This window comes from Danio aesculapii, chromosome 3 (genome assembly GCF_903798145.1).
Source record: "Danio aesculapii chromosome 3, fDanAes4.1, whole genome shotgun sequence".
In the NCBI taxonomy this organism is placed as follows: Eukaryota; Metazoa; Chordata; class Actinopteri; order Cypriniformes; family Danionidae; genus Danio; species Danio aesculapii.
The window spans coordinates 50,406,767-50,427,439 of NC_079437.1; the positions used below are offsets into that span (position 1 = coordinate 50,406,767).

The 20,673-nt window shown below is 36.3% G+C and overlaps 1 protein-coding gene across 1 annotated transcript in view; it reads right to left on the reverse strand.

The window, feature by feature from the left end:
• Positions 1-20,673, reverse strand: part of LOC130221640 (potassium channel subfamily T member 2) — a 231,886-nt gene that overhangs the window by 128,283 nt on the left and 82,930 nt on the right. The window contains exons 4-7 of the mRNA XM_056454198.1: positions 17,614-17,667; positions 8,131-8,179; positions 6,898-6,957; positions 1,090-1,164 (exon numbers count right to left, since the gene is read on the reverse strand). Coding sequence (XP_056310173.1) covers positions 1,090-1,164; positions 6,898-6,957; positions 8,131-8,179; positions 17,614-17,667 — 238 coding nt within the window. The remainder of the gene's footprint in view (positions 1-1,089; positions 1,165-6,897; positions 6,958-8,130; positions 8,180-17,613; positions 17,668-20,673) is intronic.

Below are 20,673 nucleotides of genomic sequence, written 5' to 3' on the forward strand. Positions count from 1 at the left end.
TTATTGTATAATGATGGTTTGTTCTGTAGACTTAGGCTAATAATTTTGACCTTAAAATGTTTTTTTAAAAAACTGCTTTTATTCTAGCCGAAATAAAACAAATAAGACTTTCTCCATAAGAAAAAAGATTATCGGACATGGTGTGAAAATTTTCTTGCTCTGTTAAACATAATTTGGGAAATATTTAATAAAGAAAAAAAATTCAAAGGGGTGTCTAATAATTCTGACTTCAACTGTAATACCAGCCATACATGTAAAGAACAAATAATGTCCTTCAATTCAGAGGCCCAGCTGCCATCATCCTGGAACCAATCCACATCATTGTAAGCTGCTTGCTTTTCTGTCCATTCCATTGCTCGTCAAATGCACAAAACAGCCAATTTGCGCCACAGGATGTCTAATCGCATTTTTGCATTGACTTCACATGTAAATCTCTTGCGCTTCATCCGCATCTGCTTACTGCACAGGCTGCAAAACAACTCCCCCCCACCCCTCCCTCCACTGTCATGTAATGATTATGAGGGCGCAGGTGACATCATTTTTCGAGAGACACTCAAATACATCAAGTGTGCTGCGTATGCAACGTCTTTAAGTCATGTAAAAAATTAATTGCAAACTGAAATAAATACATTTTGATTATATGGTTTGGAATTCGTTGTTTTATGAGATTATTTACATTTTTTGCGATAATTTTGTATGTACATAAGAATTTTGCAGGATTGCCAAAATATGCAACTTTTTGTTGATTTTGCGTTAGATTCAGTGATAGGGGAATTGCAAAAAACTAGGGGGTCTGTCAATTTTAGCAGTAATTTTGATGTTTTCTTTAAAAACCAATAAATCTGTCAAAATTTATTGTAATAATAGTAAAAATATGGCTTATTATTAATAATAATAAGAATCAGAATAATAAGAATGATGTCATTAATGTCAGAAAAAATAATTTTAAACAATATCTTTATCTAATTGTTAGTAAAATTGTTTAATTTTATTAAAACTAGTGATGCTCATGAAATACTACTAATACTAATAGTAATAATAATAAACATTATTTCATCATTAAAAATGCCATTGACTTGTTTTACTCACAGTGATCACAAAAGGGACGGCACTGATCATCTCCAGAATGAAGGGAATGCGCAACACTTGTTCCCAAACGTTGCCCTGGAAACAAGGACACTCGCGTGAGGGTCAAGAAACACTATTGTCGGTGTGACCTCTTGGATTAAAGGATAAAACGATGCTTGATTGCATCTGAACCATTGATAAACTGCAGGGTTAAAGGTCACTCTTTACGCCCCCTCAGAAACACATTTCATTTATTGAATGCAGTTGAACCTGTGGCTCTATTAAGGTGTTAAACTTCTGCCATATTTTATACGCTGGCTGTATGGTCTTGCCCGTGTGCACTCTGCGTGGGTGAAGAGGCCTTGTTGGTTTCAAAGGAAATCAATGCAGAATAAAGAGTAAAGGAGATGTGTTAATTCAGGTTATACTCATTGCATAGATATCAAATAAAGTGTAGGAGATTTTAATAGATCTCTTTGTCTGTTAGCGTCTGGTGGGCAAACATGTCTTGTGCTTTATCTCATCACTTAATCCTTTCAAAACAGCTCAAAGCAAACCATTGATTGCCACCAGCAAACTGTTCCTCACTCGCTATCACTGCTGAAATAAACAAATTAAAACAGCTTAAGGTGGTTTGGTGTTTTTGGAACACTGTTGCTCGCTTTTAGCTAGACTAAGATCATCTACAAGACCTAACCAAGACAAGATGATAAACCATTTTCATACAGCTAACCACAATAAAGGACTATCCTTGGAGAGCTAGAAATCCTATGGAACATATGCTGATAATCCATCTAGACCAGGGGTCACCAATCTCGGTTCTGGAGGGCCAGTGTCCCTGCAGGATTTAGCTCCAACTTGCCTCAACACACCTGCCTGGATGTTTCAAGTATACCTACACTCTCAGAAATAAAGGTACGCAAGCTGTCACTGGGGTGGTACCTTTTCAAAAGGTACACATTTGTCCTTAAAGGGTCCATATTGGTACCTCAAAAGTATATATTAGTACCTAAAAATTTTATAAGGAACACTTTTGTACTTTTTAGGTACTAATATGTATCCTTGAGGTATTAATATGAACCTTTAAGGTACAAATTTGAACCTTTTGAAAAGGTACCACCCCAGTGACAGCTTGCGTATCTTTGGCTGTTTGTCAATTCCAAGAATGTAGAGAACGGACTTGCGCTCTTGTGGAGACCGGTCTTGGCAGGTGTCCTCGGAAGAACGAACTCGGGAGACCGCGAGGGCAGAGAACACGTCCTCTGAGAAATGAGATGCTGCGTTCCTCCTGATGGTCACATGACCTTCACGCGTTTTAAATTGTAAACTATTTAAACATTAAAGCATTCATACAACAATTTATTGTTTTTCCCCTTTTCAAAATATATACTATGCATAAAAACATTATAAATATACATTGCACATTATAAATAAAACACATTTTAATACGAATTTCAGCAAACAAACACCATTAATGTGTTTATTCCTTTATTAAGATGTTCATGGCCATTTTTACTTTCACCGTTTCATTTAGGGAAACTCCTGAGATAAATAAATGATATCTCTGAACTTTAATAATAAATCAAAATAAATTGCTGCGCTTCCCACCTCCAGTCGCAATGACTTCTAGGACTTCCAGAGCGAGTTAAGTGCTCAAGTCTGCATCGGGACGTCCTAGATATTAAAAACACATCCGGTATATTTCACGCGTCCTCTGTTTTAGTGGTCTTGAGTATTGGAACTAAACTTTGGCAGCTGATGATGGCGTTACACGAGAACACGAGGACACAAGACCACTGAAGAACGCATATTGAGAAACAGCCTTTATTTCTGAAAGTGTAGTAAGACCTTGATTAGCTTGTTCAGGTGTGTTTGATTAGGGTTGGAGCCAAAATTTGCTGGACACCGGCCCTCCAGGAACAAGTTTGGTGATCCCTCATCTAGACATTCAGTCTAGTCATAAAGTATTTGGGCCAGATTATGGTCATAAATGACTGTACTTGATAATTTTATGAGCATTAATGACCATCTCTGTGCATCTAGAAACCACACAGAACCATATAGATCACTTTGGACAGGCTTTTGAACCTTCTAGCAATTTGGACCACCTTTCGAACACAAATGGCCATCCGGGTCCTCTAGCAATCACATGGAACCATCTAGACCATTTTGGACCAGCTAATTACCGTCACATCCAGAAACCACAATTCACGAGCTAATGAACCATTTAGAGAAATTTGGACCAAATTTTGACCTCAAATAGCCAACCTGGTCAAGATTATGATCAAAATGTGTATTCAACATAAGCAACATGGATCCATATAAGGAACCATCTCAACCAGTTTTAATATTTTACAACTATAAATGACTATACTTGAACAAGAAACTGATCTAGAAACCACACAGAATAATCCTGATCCATTTTGACCAGCTAATAAAGCATTTAGAGCAATTTGGACCAACTTATAGCCTAAATGGCCATCCAAGTCATCTAGAAACAAACATGGAACAAGCTGATAAACCATCTACACCAATTTGGACCAAATTATGGATAAAATGTTGTCCAGTTTGAGAGTTTATGAGCGTAAATGACCATCTCTGACCATCTAGAAACCACATTGAATCATCTAGATCAGGGGCGCCTGCAGGATTTTATTCCAAGGTACGCACAAATCCAGCACCACCCCACCCCCTTCCCCCAATCATTTCAAGAAACACTAATGCTTACTGTCAAAGGCTACATTATTAATTAAGGGCATTCGTTACGACATAATTTCTTTCCTTTTCAATTTTAATATTTCGTTTACTGAACGTTTATTTCGATCTGATCTGTCTGATGAAAGAGACAGTTTCTCTGGCTCAGGTGCTGATGAGACTGCGGTCTCCATGTGGGGGAACAGTATTTGTCTCATTAGAATTTGCCCTTTTGGCAAATGTCTCAATTAAGTTTATCTGTTTTAAAGAGCATTTACTCATTTTGAACCTTTTTTTAAACAATATAGCTATCTGAATTGTAATTTTTAGTGTGTGAAAAAACCTCCTGCAAAACTAAAGCCAATAGATTTATTTACCCATCTCCCACCATGCAAGTACATACACGCTTTAAAACACACAAACGCACACCTTTATTTGTTGTCATTCTTTATTGATTTGTCAATATATCGTAGTGTATACTGTGTAATAATCAATTTAAATTATGTAATAAATAAATAAATAAAATAAATAAAAAAGCGGCTTTAATTCTCGCCCTCTCATGGTAGGTAAGCACAGTGCGTACAGCCGTACGGCTGCAGGTGCGACTGATCTAGATCCTGTTGGACCATCTAATCACTGTAAAAGACCATCTTGACACATCTAGAAACTTTAGTCAACCAGCTAATGAACCAATTTGGATTAACTTTTGCCCACACACGGCCAACCTGTTCAACTATAAACAACACGCTGATGAACCATATGGACCGATTTGGACCAGATCATGGTCATAAATGACTATTCCTAAACAACTTGGAACCACATGAAACAAATAGACAAATCATGGCAACGAGTTGGAACAAATTATGAGCATAAATGAGTATGTCTGTATATCCAAAAGCCACATGGAACCTAATGACAAACCATGTAGACCAGTTTGAAGAGTTACAATAAAAGACTATCTCTGAGCCAGCTTATCACCATAAAAACCACACTTGAACCATGTATAACTATTTGGACTAGCTTACTACCACAACTGACCATCTTGGTCATCTAGAAACCACATGGAACATACTTATAAAACACATAGAAAGATTTGTTCCAGATTATGACCATAAAGGACTATTCTTGGAAAAACTTGAAATCACATTAAACCAGCAGATGAACCATGGTGACCACTTTGATCAGATTAAGAGCATACACGACCATCTTAAAACATCTAGAAACCATATGGAACCAGAATATGAACCATCTAGACCAGTTCTATAAGTTTATGAGCATACTGTAAGTGACAATCTAGTAAATGAACATTTAGAAACCAGCTGAGTAACCATTCAGACCAGTTTGATCAATTCATGAGCATAAACGACCATCTCTGATAATCTAGAAACCACACACAATCATCTTGATAACTTTGGTTCAACTTATGGCCACAAATAGCCACCCAGGTCATCTAGAAACCACATGTAACATGCCAATAAACCCTCTAGACCAAATTGGACCAGATTATGGCCATAAATGACTATCCTTGAACAATTAGTAACCACATGAAACCAGCAAACGTTAACTAGTTTATGAGCATAATCAACCATCTCAAGCCACATGGAACCTGATGACAAACCATGTAGACCATTTTGAAGAGCTGCAATAAAAGACTATCCCTAAACATCTAGAAGCCACTTGGAACCATCTAGATTGCTTTGGACCAGCTAATCACCATAAAAACCACACTAATGAAGCTAATGAACCACACCAGCTAATGAACCATGTATAACAATTTGGACCAGTTTACTACCACAACTGAAAATCATCTAGAAACCACATGGAACATTTAAAAGCCATCTAGAAAGATTTGTTCCACATTATGACCATAAATGACTATCCTTGAACAACTTGAAATCACATGAAACCAACAGATGAACCACGGTGACCCATCTGATCAGATTAAGAGCATAAATTACAATCTCAGAACACCTAGAAACCATATGAACCAGAAGAACCCATCAGAAAGAGTTCTATAAGTTTATGAGCATACATGGCCATACATGAACGTCTAGAAACTTCATAGAACCAGCTCTGTAACAATCTAGACCAGTTTGATCAATTTATGAGCATAAATGACCATCTCTGAACATCAAGAAACCCCACAGAATCATCTAGATCACTTTGGACCAACTTGACACATAAAGACTGACTTCGACCAGATTATGGCCAAAAATGTCTATAATTGAACAAATTAAAACCACATAAGACCAGCAGAGGCGATCAGCTTCATAATAATGGTGACCAGTTTCAACTAGTTTATGAGTGTAAATGACCACCTCTAAACTTGTAGAAGCTATTCTGAACCTGATGATAAGCCATCTGAGCAGTCTGAACCATTTATGAGCATCAATAAGTTTTCTTAAACATCTAGAAACCACATGGAACCATTTAAATCACTTTGGCACAGCTTATCACCCTAACTTACCATCATGACACATCTAGACTTCACACTACACCAGCTAATGAACCATGTATAGAAATTTGGACTGGATTATGACCACAATTTATCATGTTGGTCATATAGAAACCACATGGAAACATCTGATGAATCATGTACACGTGTTTGGACCAGCATTTGGTCATAACCCATATTTGAACATCAATAAACCACAAGAAAACAGCTGATAAACCATTTAGACCAGGTCAGACCTGCATTTGAAAGTCATTTTGGTGAGATTTGATTATTAATCAGATAATTAATGCCAGTTATCATTTTTGAATATCTACACCATGGAACCAGAAGATAAACCAGATTTGTTTAGGTCAGATTATGATTGTAAAGATATATATATTTCAATAGAAACCACCATAAATGAAGTGTCCAAGTTCTCACTATTAATAATAATTCCAAAATTAATGTTAATATTTGAGAACAAAATGATCATATAATTGGCGTCCTGTGTGAGACAACCAACCAAATATCAATAAACAAAAGTTTCTCCTTTGAAGGTGACTGAAAAGCAGACATGTGTTCTTACTAAATCATTTTTATCAAGCAGAGCCCATAAAAGCTAAAGCGGGCTTTCAACTCTCTCCATGTATTACAGTGCACTAGTGATAAAACCTCATTTCATCATGGGTTGTTTGACTCACCTTGTAGCTGAGGTAAACCAGCAACATGGTCTCTGAAAAACTGATGAATGCAACAAGCACCTGGAGAGAGAGGAAAATAGACAACCAGAGAGACAAGAAGAGACAGAGATGAGAGAGAGAGAAGCAGAGGCTGTGTAAGAAGAACAGCAGGAGCACAATGTCTGAGAATAAATGGCCAAACTGAGGCCAACACAACAATATAGCAAATATGTGTGTGTGTGTGTGTGTGTGAGTGTGTGTATGTGTGTGTGCCTTTCACCACAGCGGCTTTTTTGTACTGTGGGCTGATTTTTATTACAGCTGACAGATTTTTGTTGTAAAAAAAAAAAGAATAAGGTCACATAAAACTTCTTTGAAAATGTTGTGAAGGCTTTTCATACCTTTATATACTTTTATTAAAAGATGTTAATAGACTAATTTAGCCTTTTTAAGGTTCAAATGTTTCAAATATATCAGACACACTTTAGGGTTGCAATTTATTAATGCAGTACTTACACTATAATGCCTAAGAAACACTGTGTTATATAAGGTTTGGTTCAGGGGTAGTTTTAGGGGGTAGTGCCTAGTCATTACCCAATAAAGCGGAGGAACTATGACAACAGTTTGTTTGCAGAAACCCAGAAACGAGTTAGCATATTAGCTTCTCCGGTTCCATTGACCCAGAGTCAATTGTTTTTGAATGGGATTTTGGTTAAATTGCTTTGATAATAGCTAACATAATAGCTAAACTCAAGTTAGTTTCACTTTTTTTTTTACAACATACGTAAAACACATCAGTTACACCACACTCTTTATTTTTTAAATCTGTTACACTTCTTTAAAAAGACAGTTGCTATCAAGTTGCTAAATAGGACTACGGGCGATGTCATAGATAGATAGATAGATAGATAGATAGATAGATAGATAGATAGATAGATAGATAGATAGATAGATAGATAGATAGATAGATAGATAGATAGATAGATAGATAGATAGATAGATAGATAGATAGATAGATAGATAGATAGATAGACAGATAGACAGATAGACATTTTGCATGTTTAGTGCAAACCCTTAGCATGTTAGTGCAAACCCTTAGCAAATTGTTACTTTAGAAAGTTGTAATTTGGTAGGATTACTAGCATATTTTAACATGTTCCTTGCATCTTTAGTGAAAAGCACTTTGCCATATTTTTTTAGATATAGACAGATAGATAGTTTTGTGTGTGTGTGAGAGCATGAATTTGTTCTGACCTGAAGAGCCCAGAGTGGCAGAGGCCTGTTCACCCAAATAATGAGGGACCTGATGACCGGAAGCCATTATTATGACAAAATGAGATAACGAAGGGAAGGAAAATTACAAATTAGAAAGGCTCGGATCAAGACGACGACCCGTAATTGAACACATTTTTTTCAGCCAAGCACACTAATTTCTAAACCCAATCTATTTACAATGCCTGAGCAATAAACAGATTGAAAGCAACATTTCTGTTACGAATGAAGAAATCAAAGCTGTGTAGTGTGTGTTTTGCATTGAAGTAATGAGCACAGTAGCATCATGTCAGTCACACACCATTAAACGCTTACAGACTACCGCCAGGATTTTTGATGTTTAATAAATAGCAAAAACCCGGAGCGCCTTGTTAAACATGTCACGGAGACTCCTTGTGAAGCATCCCGAAGTCAATAAATCAATTCTACTGTTGGTATGAGACAAAACAGCCAGAACACAGCACATTTTCAACAAAAAGTCATTTGAGTCACAGCCGGTCAGATGGTGATAGATGTTCAGTTACAAAGGGAGATTTTTAACCAATCATATTTTGTTGTGGGTGGAGCTTCCAAGTGCAACATCACATAAATTGAAAAACAACCACTTGTTGCAGTTGGTTGAGACATTCTGATTGCATTTCCTGATTGAATTGATTGATTTTTTTTGCTTTTGATAAAGGTATACCTGTTATAAAAAGAATACAATTTGTAATAATGTTGAACATTACAAAAAAGATTTGTTGTTAGGAGACCAGCATTGAATCAACATTTGATCACCAATAAGAAGGTTTCTGTTTACCACAGATTTTTCATCAGGTTTGCACCTTATAATAACGTTTTTTCAGTGATGAAAAAATAGATCAAGATGGACATAAAATCAATTTTGTTCTCTGCTGACACGCATTGCAAAATGAATCTTTGTTTTATTGATGAGATTCACCTTTGCGGCATCTGAGTGGGCTTAATGATCATGTGTAAGCAACATATGCTCATACTGAAAACGTAGTCTTATATACATTTCTGGAGATTACAAATTATGTAGCCAGATGTACATGTGGCTGCATTTCGTCTTTAAAATGAACGCCATGAGGCTGTATGATGCCATTCCTTTTCGCGCTAGCAGCCTACCACTTACATCCGTATGGATGGCTTTCCCGCTGTTACAATTAGCTCGACATGTACGTCGGCGGACTTGAGACGCAGAGAGAAGTTGACCCCAACAACTGGGTTCACGTTCGGTGAAGATTGGTTCCAGAATCAGGTAAGACAAAAACAATAAAAATAAAATAATCAAGTAAATAACAGGGTGAGAATGTGGTAAAATCTGAAAACATCGTAAAAATCACAGGAGCTTTTTGAAACATTTTGAAATTGCTTTACAAAACACTGTTGGTCGGGTTTAGGGAAGTGGGTGGGCGCTGGTCAATTGGTGTTTTTTAAAACACTATCGTTGTGTTTAGGGAAGGGGGTGGGTGGGGGTTATCGGTCAGTTGGTCAGTCAATCAACCGACAGTGGCCTCGGGTGGATTTACGCCAGAAGAGCGGGCGCAAATGGCACTCGTGAGAAAACTTTGAGATCTCAAATGCGTACACAGCAGCCTCTGGCTGATTCGTGAAAACAAAAACTGCAAAGAAATGGAGCTCCTGGAACGTATTTCGCGATCTCCAGAAATATATCCAGGGCTACATTTTCAGAATGAGTTGTGTGTGTCTAAAAGAGGAAGCAAATGTTTTCTGAATAACAAAATGTATGATACATGATCCCACGTTCAACAAAGCACTGGATGAAATCAGTAAAGCAGGCCACTGAATATTTAATGCATCTCCAGCAACAGTTAGACAAAAGGTCAGATTTTCTATTGCCTTAGCATAACAAATATCCTTTGCAAACACAGAGACAGCAGCCAATGACAACATTTTAGATTAGGCATGAGACAATAATCGGTTTTAAGGTTTACCGCGGTTTTGAAATGTCAATGTTTTAAAATCATTCAAATTTTTTGTTATAGCATTCCTAAGGTATTTGTGATGATTGGGATGCAGTTCAAAACATGATTCTTTGGATAAATCAACCTTCTGTCACTTTTCCAAATGATCAACTAGAAGTCAAGTTATTATTGGTTGCTCTTACAACTGTGATCGAAGAGAAGACATTTGTCATGTAGTGTAGTGTTCAGTGCTTTAGTTGAGCACTTTTTATTAGCTATTTCATCCACCTATTTTTATGTACATCTTGGAACATCACATAAAAAACATATGCGCACAACTGAATAGAATAATCTTTTTATATTTGATAAGAAACAATTTGCATAATCTCCAATAGAAACACATTTACTACATAAATTCCAGCATGGGTATCAAAAAAGTCATGTGATTTTGTTTTAACAGAACATGTGGTAACAAAATTGAGTGCATTAATGGACAAACTAGCGGACGAACAACATTTCAGATTAGGCATGGAATGATAACTGGTTTTAAGGTTTACCGCGGTTTTGAAAAGTCAACATTTAAAAACTGTTACAATTTTCTGTTATAGCATTCCTAAGGTATTTGTGACTTTTGTTTTGTTTTTTTATGACTATTTTATTGAGGTTTTTTTAGGGAAACAGTATCCACAGCAGAAAAGGACCCTCCACATCAAAAGCTACTAGTCAGTCCATGATTAACATATAAAAAACAAATCGCTTATGTGATCTCAAATGTGTACACAGCAGCCTCTGACCGATTTGCGAAAAGAAAAATTGCAAAAAAAAAGTATCTCTTGGGACACGGGCCACATTTTCAAAATGAGCCATGAGAGTTATGTGTGTTTACAGTAGTTTTGAAAAGTCAACGCTTTAAAACCGTTAACATTTTCTGTTAAGCATTCCTAAGGAATTTGTGAGTTTTGTTTTGTTTTTTTACGACAATTTTTTTGAGGAAACTAATTAAGACAACAGAAGTCAATAACTTATTTTTAATTATTTAGCCTGACATGTTTATTGTTTCAAAATATGTTAAATGTAAAAAATATATATATGTTCAGTGGGGAAAAAAATTGTTTTTAACCAAGACATTTATTTTAGAGCAGTAATTACAATACCATGATACTGTGAAAGCATGATATTTTTACCCAACGTTATCATACCTTTAAAATCTTAATAGGCTCATACCTATTTTATATGTTTACAATGTGGTCCGTCCACTAGTTTGTCAATTAATGCACCCAATTTTGTTACCACATGTTCTGTTTTAGCAAAATCACATGACTTTTTTGATGCGTAAGCTGGAATTTATTAGGTAAATATGTTTCTACAGCAAATTATGCAACTTTTTCCTTATTTAATATAAAAAGACTATTCTATTCAGTTATGCGCATTTGTTTTTATGCGATATTCCAAGATGTACATAAAAATAGGTAGATGAAATAGCAAATGAAAAACAAAATATGATAAGATGAAGTGCTCAACTAAAGCACCGAACACTACACTACCTGACAAAAGTCTTTCCAACACAGTTGTAAGAGCAACAAATAATAACTTGACTTCTAGTTGATCATTTGGAAAAGTGGCAGAAGGTAGATTTTTCCGATTAATCATCTGTTGAACTGCATCCCAATCATCACAAATACTGCAGAAGACCTACTGAAACCTGCATAGATCCAAGACTCTCACAGCAATCAGTCAAGTTTGGTGAAAGAAAAATCTACAAATTTGGGGTTACATTTAGTATGTTGGCGATGAGAGATCTGCAAAGTGGATGGCAACATCTACAGGTTGAGGTATCAAGACATTTGTGCTGCCCATTACATTACAAACGACAGGAGAAGGCAAATTCTTCAGCAGGATAGCGCTCCTCATACTTCAGGCTCCACATCAAAGTACCTGAAATTAAAGAAGGTCAAGGTGCTGGCAAGCCCAGTCACCAGACTTGAACATTATTGAGCAGGTCTTGGGTAAGATGAAGGAGAAGGCATTGAAGATGAATCCAAAGAATCTTGATGGACTCTGGGAGTCCTGCAAGAATGCTTTCTTTGCCATTCCAGATAACTTTATTAATAAGTTATTTGAATCATTGCAGAGATGTATGGATGCAGTCCTCCAAGCTCATGTGAGTCACGCAATGTTAATTCTTTTTCCGATGCACTATGTCTTTATTCTATATTGTGCATTATTTCTGTTAAGAGACAAGATTTTTGTCTAAGCAAAGTCAGACCTTACTATTTTAATTAAATCATTTAAAATCAAGGCATGATCATATTTTATTTTGATAAAATAAGCCTAATCTAGAGGCCTTTGCCCTTCTTATAAGCCACTTTTGTTACCAAATGATCAACTAGAAGTCAAGTTGTTCCTAAAACTTAGATAGGCAACAATAATTTGTGTACTCTCCACAATGAAGATTAAATATTTTTACTTAGATAAAATCTACAGTAGACTCCAGTCAATCCCATTATGAACTTTTGCAGACATGTGACATAAACAAAGTCAAGTCAGTTAGTACTATAAGTGAACATGATAATGTTCTTTGTTGATTTGTTTAATCAACAATTTTACAGTCTCTTCCAAATACACATAACAGGCCTTATACAAATATTGAAAAGGGCATTTAAATTAAGCTGAACAAAAATTGATCTTGTGTCTATCTTGATCTATTTCTCATCATTGGAGTAACATTATTTGAGGGTGCAACCTGATGAAAAATCAATGTTAGGTTTCTGCTTCCAGGCTTATTGCATGTTATTTACAATTTATAATCAATGCAATTACACAGCCATAAGAGTGATTTGTTGACCCACTTGACAAGGAATTGATTACATCTTTATATTTAATTTGTGACACTGAAGCTTGTCTCATGTTGCACAAAAACATTGTATAGATTTTGCTTTTGAGCCAAAATCATTAGGATTTTAAGAAAAGGTTGTGTTCCGTGAAGATTTGATATTTTGTAAATGTTGTGTAAATATATCTAGGTCACACTTTATTTTGATGGTCTGTTTGTTGAATTTAAGTTACATTGGCTCTACATGCCAACTAATTCTCTAATCTTAGATTATAAGTAGACTATTAGGTTGGGGTTGGGGTTAGGGTAAGTATAAGTTGACATATACTTGCAAAGTTTCTTATAGTCAGTTAAATGTCTGTTTAGGAGCAGTATCGACAGATATTAAGCAGACAGTCTACTAATACTCAAATGGACCATCAAAATAAAGTGTTACCTATATCTATACACTTTTATTAGAAATATGCCTGGCTAAGTACGTTTGTCCAACTTTAAAGCTGATTTTCTCAATATTTAGATTATTTTAAGTGCTCAGATTACAGATTTACAAATAGACAAATGGACCAAATAGCATCCTATCCTAAAACACATTAATGAGAGCTTATTTTTTCAAATCTCAATTTCAGAAAATGATGACTTATTTATGTCTTGTTGTCATGACTTGTTTTTATTTCAGGGTATATTATAATTACCTCTACTGTATTTGACAAAAAAAGTGTATCTTCTCACCTTCAGGTAAGATTTTCTTAGTTTTTTTTTTTTTTTGATCAGTAGAGTGTTAAATAACATCTTCTAGCTTATAAAGTGTAAATCTCATTGTGTTCCATTATGCTACTGTGCTCAGCAGTTTTTGGGGTTTTTTCACAAATGTGAACTAGCAGTTTTTTGCATTTTTATCAACAGTTTTTGACTTTCTAAAAAAAAATTTTATGGAATCCTTGCGCTATGGAATCTTGATCTTTCCATCAAAAGTTTTAATGTTAACATAAACGGAAAAACAGTATAAAATGTAATTTGACATATGAAGAGTTCAGATGCAAAACCCTCTAAATTAGGGGTGTCAAAATTAATTGTTTCTTCGGTGCACTGCGATGCAAACGCAGACAATTTGGTATCGGTTCAGTAATAATCCTAACCAGTTATTATGTATTGATCTCATTTATCTCATATGCGCTCTATCGCGAGGAAGGTGAGCGCGGGTATTTACAACACTACAGGCACCAACTACTTTAAAATGCAGAAACTGTGCACAATTTCACTGCGTGTGTGTGTTTTCTGGACAGTCTTTCACTGACACTTACAGCAGAAGCCCCTATTTCTCTGTGATTGAGGCAATGAAAGTGAACTCCATTTCTCTCTCTCTCTCTCTCTCTCTCTCTCTCTCTCTCTCTGTAGCCCATTTCACCTGCTGGCGTGACTTTTCCTCTCGGCTGCTGGCATGACTTTTCCTCCCCTCTCTTTTCCTCCCGGTTGCTGGCGTGACTTTTTCCTCCCCTCTCTTTTCCTCTTGGCTGTTACAGCGATACTTCTGGATATAGGTCGGCATTCCCGCGGCTGCACCTGTACATTGTCGCGGGACCCGACCAGATTTCATGCGGCGCGGGAATAAATTTCCGAATAAAGCGCGGGAGCGGTCGGTAACTCTGGTGTAATTTTAACAGGAGTGGGCGGTCTCACAATATCGCTCCCGAGCGAGCGTGTGTGTGTGTTTTTGCTTGTTGCTGTCTATATTTGTGTATGTGTGTGAATGAGAGACAGTGTGGTGCTGTGTGTCTATGTGTGTGTGTGTGTGTTTATACTGGCAGCTTGTTATAGCCACCTCCCAAAATATACCACTGTGTATGGAACACATTGTCAATGCACCGTGATGCACCGAGATATCGAATTGAACCAAATCGATGGCATGATAATAGGAACCGAACTGAACCGTGAGACCAATTCACACCTCTACTCTAAATCCATCGGACCATCAGAATGAAATTTTCTATCAAGCTCCTATAATTAGGTTTAGAAGTTTCATTTTATAGGTAATGATAAGGTTTTTAGCTGGTAAATAAAATAAGTTTTTTTCAAAAATGTCACTTTAGACAATTCTTTGGTTTTTAACAAGGTAAATTTTCTTTTGTGTCAAAACCAGCTAAATCCACGTCTACTTTTTTAAGCAAAAACCTCTAAATCCACCTATTGAGACAAGATTTTCAGTTAGTTGAAAATCACTAAAGATGCAATTATAAATTATTTTACCAAACATTAAACACATTACACAAACCACCTAAAATCAAAAATCTATAAATCTGCCAAGTAAGTGGTGGTTCATTCCACTGTGATAAAACAGGGACAAAGCAGAAGGAAAATGAATGAATTAAATCTGTCAAGTAAATGCATTAATCAAAAACATAAAACTGACATTAATTAAATCTTAACTCTCTGTTGTCATTTCTGATATTTGGGATTTTGATTTAATGTAAGTAATTCAATTCCAATTTTTCAATTCAATTCACCTTTATTTGTACAGCGCTTTTACAATGTAGATTGTGTCAAAGCAGCTTCACATAAAGGCCATAGTAAATTGGAACAGTGTAGTTCAGTTTTCAGTGTTTAAGTTCAGTTCAGTTTAGTTCAGTTCAGTGTGGTTTAAGTAGAGCAATGTTAACAATGCAAACATTGTAAACTAAGCTTGGTAGATTCAAATAATGTAGTGTAAAAACATTATGAAACATCAATATCTCTGCATAGTCCATTAATATAAAAAGCTTATCAGATCTATAGGTATTATGAAGTAATACAAATATTGTAAAGTTTTACACATTATGTTTATATCTTTAAAATTTGCTTAAAATAGCAAATAAAACACAAAAAAGTGGGCAAAAAGTGGATGTCTCTCTGACACTTTTAAAAGCTGTCATTCATTTATTCTCACCACACTTAAGATCTTGGTCTCTTGTTTATCCTCATAGCATCCATGCTGGATAAAAGAACGGCATCTTAACTCGGTCTTTCGTGAAACGCAGTTGCCGTTTAATGTATGGTAAATTAGACTCATTCAAAGTAGCATGGCTGTGCAAAAAAAACATTATGAATGCATGCTACACTTCCGACACAGTAAAGTGTGTACAGTGTGTTTTCTTTTTCTTATAATGCAGAGTTTTGAGGTAGGGGACATTTTTATTTACCATACACTGACAGTCGGACAGCCTCATCCAGTTCATCAAACTCTGTCTTTTAAAATCGAAATCTAAAGCGGAATAAATCAGTCTTCTCACAAAGCTGGTGTATCAGCCCGCCGTTACATTGAAAACATATGATTTGATTTGCGCCTTCTGATTGGTTCTCGGGATATAGCAGCTTTTGCCAACAAACTGTTAATTCTGAATGCGCTGACGCTGCGATTTGGATGATTAGAAGCAAATCTATTTGTTGAACTACGTGCCTAAAGCATTCACTCAATGTCATTAGCTCAAGTGGCGTTTAGCGGTTTTTGCATCAGAACTCTTTATATGTTTTCCTGCAGTTTGTAGGTAAAAAAATAAATTTTGCTCACATTTTTAATAGTTTAATGTGATATATTTTCTGTGTTTGTAATGTAAATTATGTTAAAAAAATATGCCGATAAACTGTAAGTACATTTTCTGTTATTTTACAGACTAATTCTCTCTATTATTTCTTAAACAATCTTGACTCAAACTACTAAAATGGGAATAAAAGTCCCTTTGCAGATTAGCAGGGTTGACTTTACAGAATCACAGTGATAGTTAGCAATTAGCCACCAAAAATGGTGTTATCAATGTGCTGTTGCTTCTTAGGTCTTCCTATTCAACTTTGGTGCCTAAATGCAGTGAGATAGATTCCACCTTTTATGAATTACCATAAAGTTAAACTCTAAGTTGCAAGATAGCCAACAGCTGCTATTCTTTTAGAAACCTCAGATTGGAGCCATATGTTAACTAATAGCATGTTGCTAAGCTAACAAATAAAACTAAAAACTGTGTGAGCTGGGCTTTGTTTAAACAAAAACTCATTGGAAAAATGTGCCTCGGGCTATGTAAAACGTGATGTGATGTACATTATGGTACAAAAATCAGCCAATAAACTGCCAGTACATTTTCTGTTATTTTACAGACTAATTCTCTATATATTATTTCTTAAACAATATCTTGACTCAAACTACTAAAATGGCAATAAAGGTCACTTTGTTAATCTGCAGTTTTGAATTTCCGACATCGAAAGTCAATAAAACAAAACTCCCATGATGCAATTAACAACTCTTAATGAACACAAAACACACAAAATACAGAACCTGTCAATTAACAGATATTTTTTTACAGTGTAGCACAAGATCTCAATGTCTTATCATTGATTTAATATTAATATTGTTTTGCCTGTATATGTGTCTTCATTTATTTTTTGACAGTTAAAGTGAAAGACTGAAACTTACACTTTATGAATCATCTTTAAAGTTCTTCTGGAGAAAAAGTCCACTTTTTCCATTTCATTTTATCTACTTAGGATTAATATGAAATATCAGAAGAGCTAGAAGTTCTATTTACAAACCAGATATCCATCTTCAAAAGACTGACATACATTACAAATTTGTATTGATTTTCTTCAGATGTTCTCCAATAAAAAGGCTACATGTCTGTATGTATCTGGCTCTCGGCCACCATCTTCATTTCTCATTCCAAAGTCAAAAGCATGGACACTTACCAGTCAAAATGGCTTCTGTTGTGGGCAGAGGCATTCTGTCTGAGACAGCCAGGGCTGCAGGGGAAGCAAATACACATAGATAGCAGTTTTATGCATGGACTTTCCAAAGGCACTTCAATCTTCTTCAGATTGTTCCTCCAGATCTGACTTTCCCCCATCCACCCACGCTCTCTCTCTCCGACACAACGTGAACTCTTCTCTGAACTGAAAATAGAACTCACAGTTTTCACTTTTGACCATCCTTTTTCTTCGCTGACATTTTTTTTTCTTTTGACTTGGTTTTTTTGGCATGAGCTCCTTGCTATGCTGTTCTACTTCACTTTGGCAGCAAACACTTATGTTTTTTACTTGTTTTCATTGACACTTATATCTGTAACAGACTCTCTAACATTCTATAGCCGTCTCTGTCTTCAGACTTTTAATCAGAGTTGGTGACTTCCAGTGACATGAGTGACAACCGCCGTTGGCGATGTGGCAAAATGCCATTTTATGAAAATCAGCTGTGATATAATGCAGCAATGACCAATACAAGTGCAAACAGCCTGTTACAGTTGAATCGAGAAGAAACATTTATAAACAACAGCCTTGATCAGCGATCTCAAGTGAATAAAGTAACTTACAGATACGAATCACACTGATAGTTAGCAGTTAGCCACCAAAAATCTTATCACTGTGTGATGCTTCTTAGAAGGTCTTTCAATTCAACTGTGATGTCTTAATGCACTTCGAGAGTTGGCCCAGTTTTACGAATGACCATAAAGTTAAGTTCTAACTTTGCAAGGCAGCAAACAGCTTTGCGAAACCTCAGATTGAAAACGTTAGTTAACTATTAGCATGGGCTGCACGGTGGTGCAGTGGGTAGCACGTTAGCCTCACAGCAAGAAGGTCGCTGGTTCAAGTCCCGGTTGGGCCAGTTGGCATTTCTCTGTGGAGTTTGCATGTTCTTCCCGTGTTGGCGTGGGTTTCCTCCGGTTTCCCCACAAGTCCAAAGACATGTGGTATAGGTGAATTGGGTAGTCTAAATTGTCTATAGTGTTTGTGTGTGAATGAGAGTGTGTATGGGTGTTTCCAGTGATGGGTTGCAGCTGGAAGGGCATCCGCTGTGTAAAACTAAAATATGCTGGATAAGTTGGTGGTTCATTCCGCTGTGACGACCCCTGAATAATAAAGGGACTAAGCCGAGAATAAAATAAATGAATGAACTATTAGCATGTTGCTAAGATAACAACTAAAACTAAAAACTGTGTGAGCTGGGCTTTATGCAACACAGACTCACTAGAAATATGTGCTGTATAAAACATAATTTGACATACATTTTCCAGCAGTTTGTAGGTAAAAAAAAAAAGCTACAGGCAGTATCATGCCGATATTTACAGGGGACATATTATCAAGGAATAAAGCATTATTTTCACATGGTTCTTTATACAGTGCCAAATAAATACCACAGAAAAGCTGCTATAATTTGTAATCAAATGCATTCGTGTCAATACCTGCACTTGGATGGCTATTCTGCCTTGGTCAGTTGCTTGGTACCTCACCTTGTACAGTGTTGTACTTGGGATGTAAAGAGGCTGGGTTCGAGTCAAGGTCAAGGATTTTCTATTCACGTTTGCTTTAGAAGGCACTATCAGTTGGGTTTAGGGAAAGGTTTAGCTCAGCAAGGTAATATATGCGCAACAAGCCATGCCTTTACACAGACGCATACAAAAAGGACATGTAAATGACATGTATCAGAAAATGCAGCCCAGTTATGTATTTGAGATTCTCAAAATAATGTGGACCGCAGAATTTACTGGATTGGTCATCGCAAACTGCATTTTTTACCCTCAAAATCTTGCTATTGAATGGACCAATTTTTAAGTCTTATGCCACAAGTTTCTGTCCAATTTCCCCCAAAATAAGTTCTGTTATCACCCACAGGTTTATATTTTGTGGACTCCAGCCCATAAAACTCTTGTACACAGAAGTCCTGTTCCTGTGTGATTCTTTCACATTCTGGTGTCATAGGCCATTTTTCCAATCTCCAGACAATGTTTTTTGACTTTACCTTGTGGCATTTGTCACAGTATTTTTTTTTTACAGATATTTATGTTTTGAGGAATTCCCACAAGTCATTTATTTCTCTTGCTTCCTATGCTTTATACTTCCTACACAACTGCAAATAGTTATTTTCAAAACTTTGAAGGACATTGAAGAGATAGTTCATTCAAACATGAATAATTCAAGTCACAGCAATACAAGTCAGTGGGAATTTGCTATGTTTATTTTATTTTATTTTATTATTTTATTCATTTAAATAAATGTTTATTTAGTCTTTAGTGACAGTAATCGTGGAGCCTTGAGCACTTTGTGCTGATGTTTTACTGGAGCATGAGACGTAGCCTCCTGTAGTTTACATATAAAATCATTTGTATGCTGAAAATGATATATAGCTTATGTTGCTGTAAAAAAAAAAAAACTAGTTGAATAAAATTTGGTATTTGACACATTGGGTGGCATGGTGGCGTAGTGGGTAGTGCTGTCGTCTCATAGCAGGAAAGTCGCTGGTTTGAGCCCCAGCTGGGTCAGTTGGCATTTTTGTGTGGAGTTTGCATGTTCTCCCCGTGTTCGTGTGGGTGCTCCGGTTTCCTCCACATGTCTAAAGACATGCAGTACAGGTGAATTGGGTAAGGTAAATTGTATGTGTGTATGTCCTGGTCCTCCAGTTTGGGGGTTGAGCTTTCCACCCATTTCATAAAAATTTGATGTTTAGAAAGACCAAAATCCCAGCAGGCACACAACATCATTAGGTTAGATTTAGGTCATGACAGGTGACCAAAATTCAAGGTCTAGTCAGCGTCTAAGGACCACTTTATCTTGACGTCCAATAATGATGTCAACTTACGTCGATAATTGGTTGATTTTAGGTTGAGTTGGAAAAATTGACCAAAATCCATCGTCTGATAGATGTCATAGTGGTAACATCCACACAATGTCAAGGTGTAACATGATTAGACGTTGATATTTGATTGATTTTAGGTTGGACATTGACGTCGACCTGACATTGGTTTCTGGCGTCAA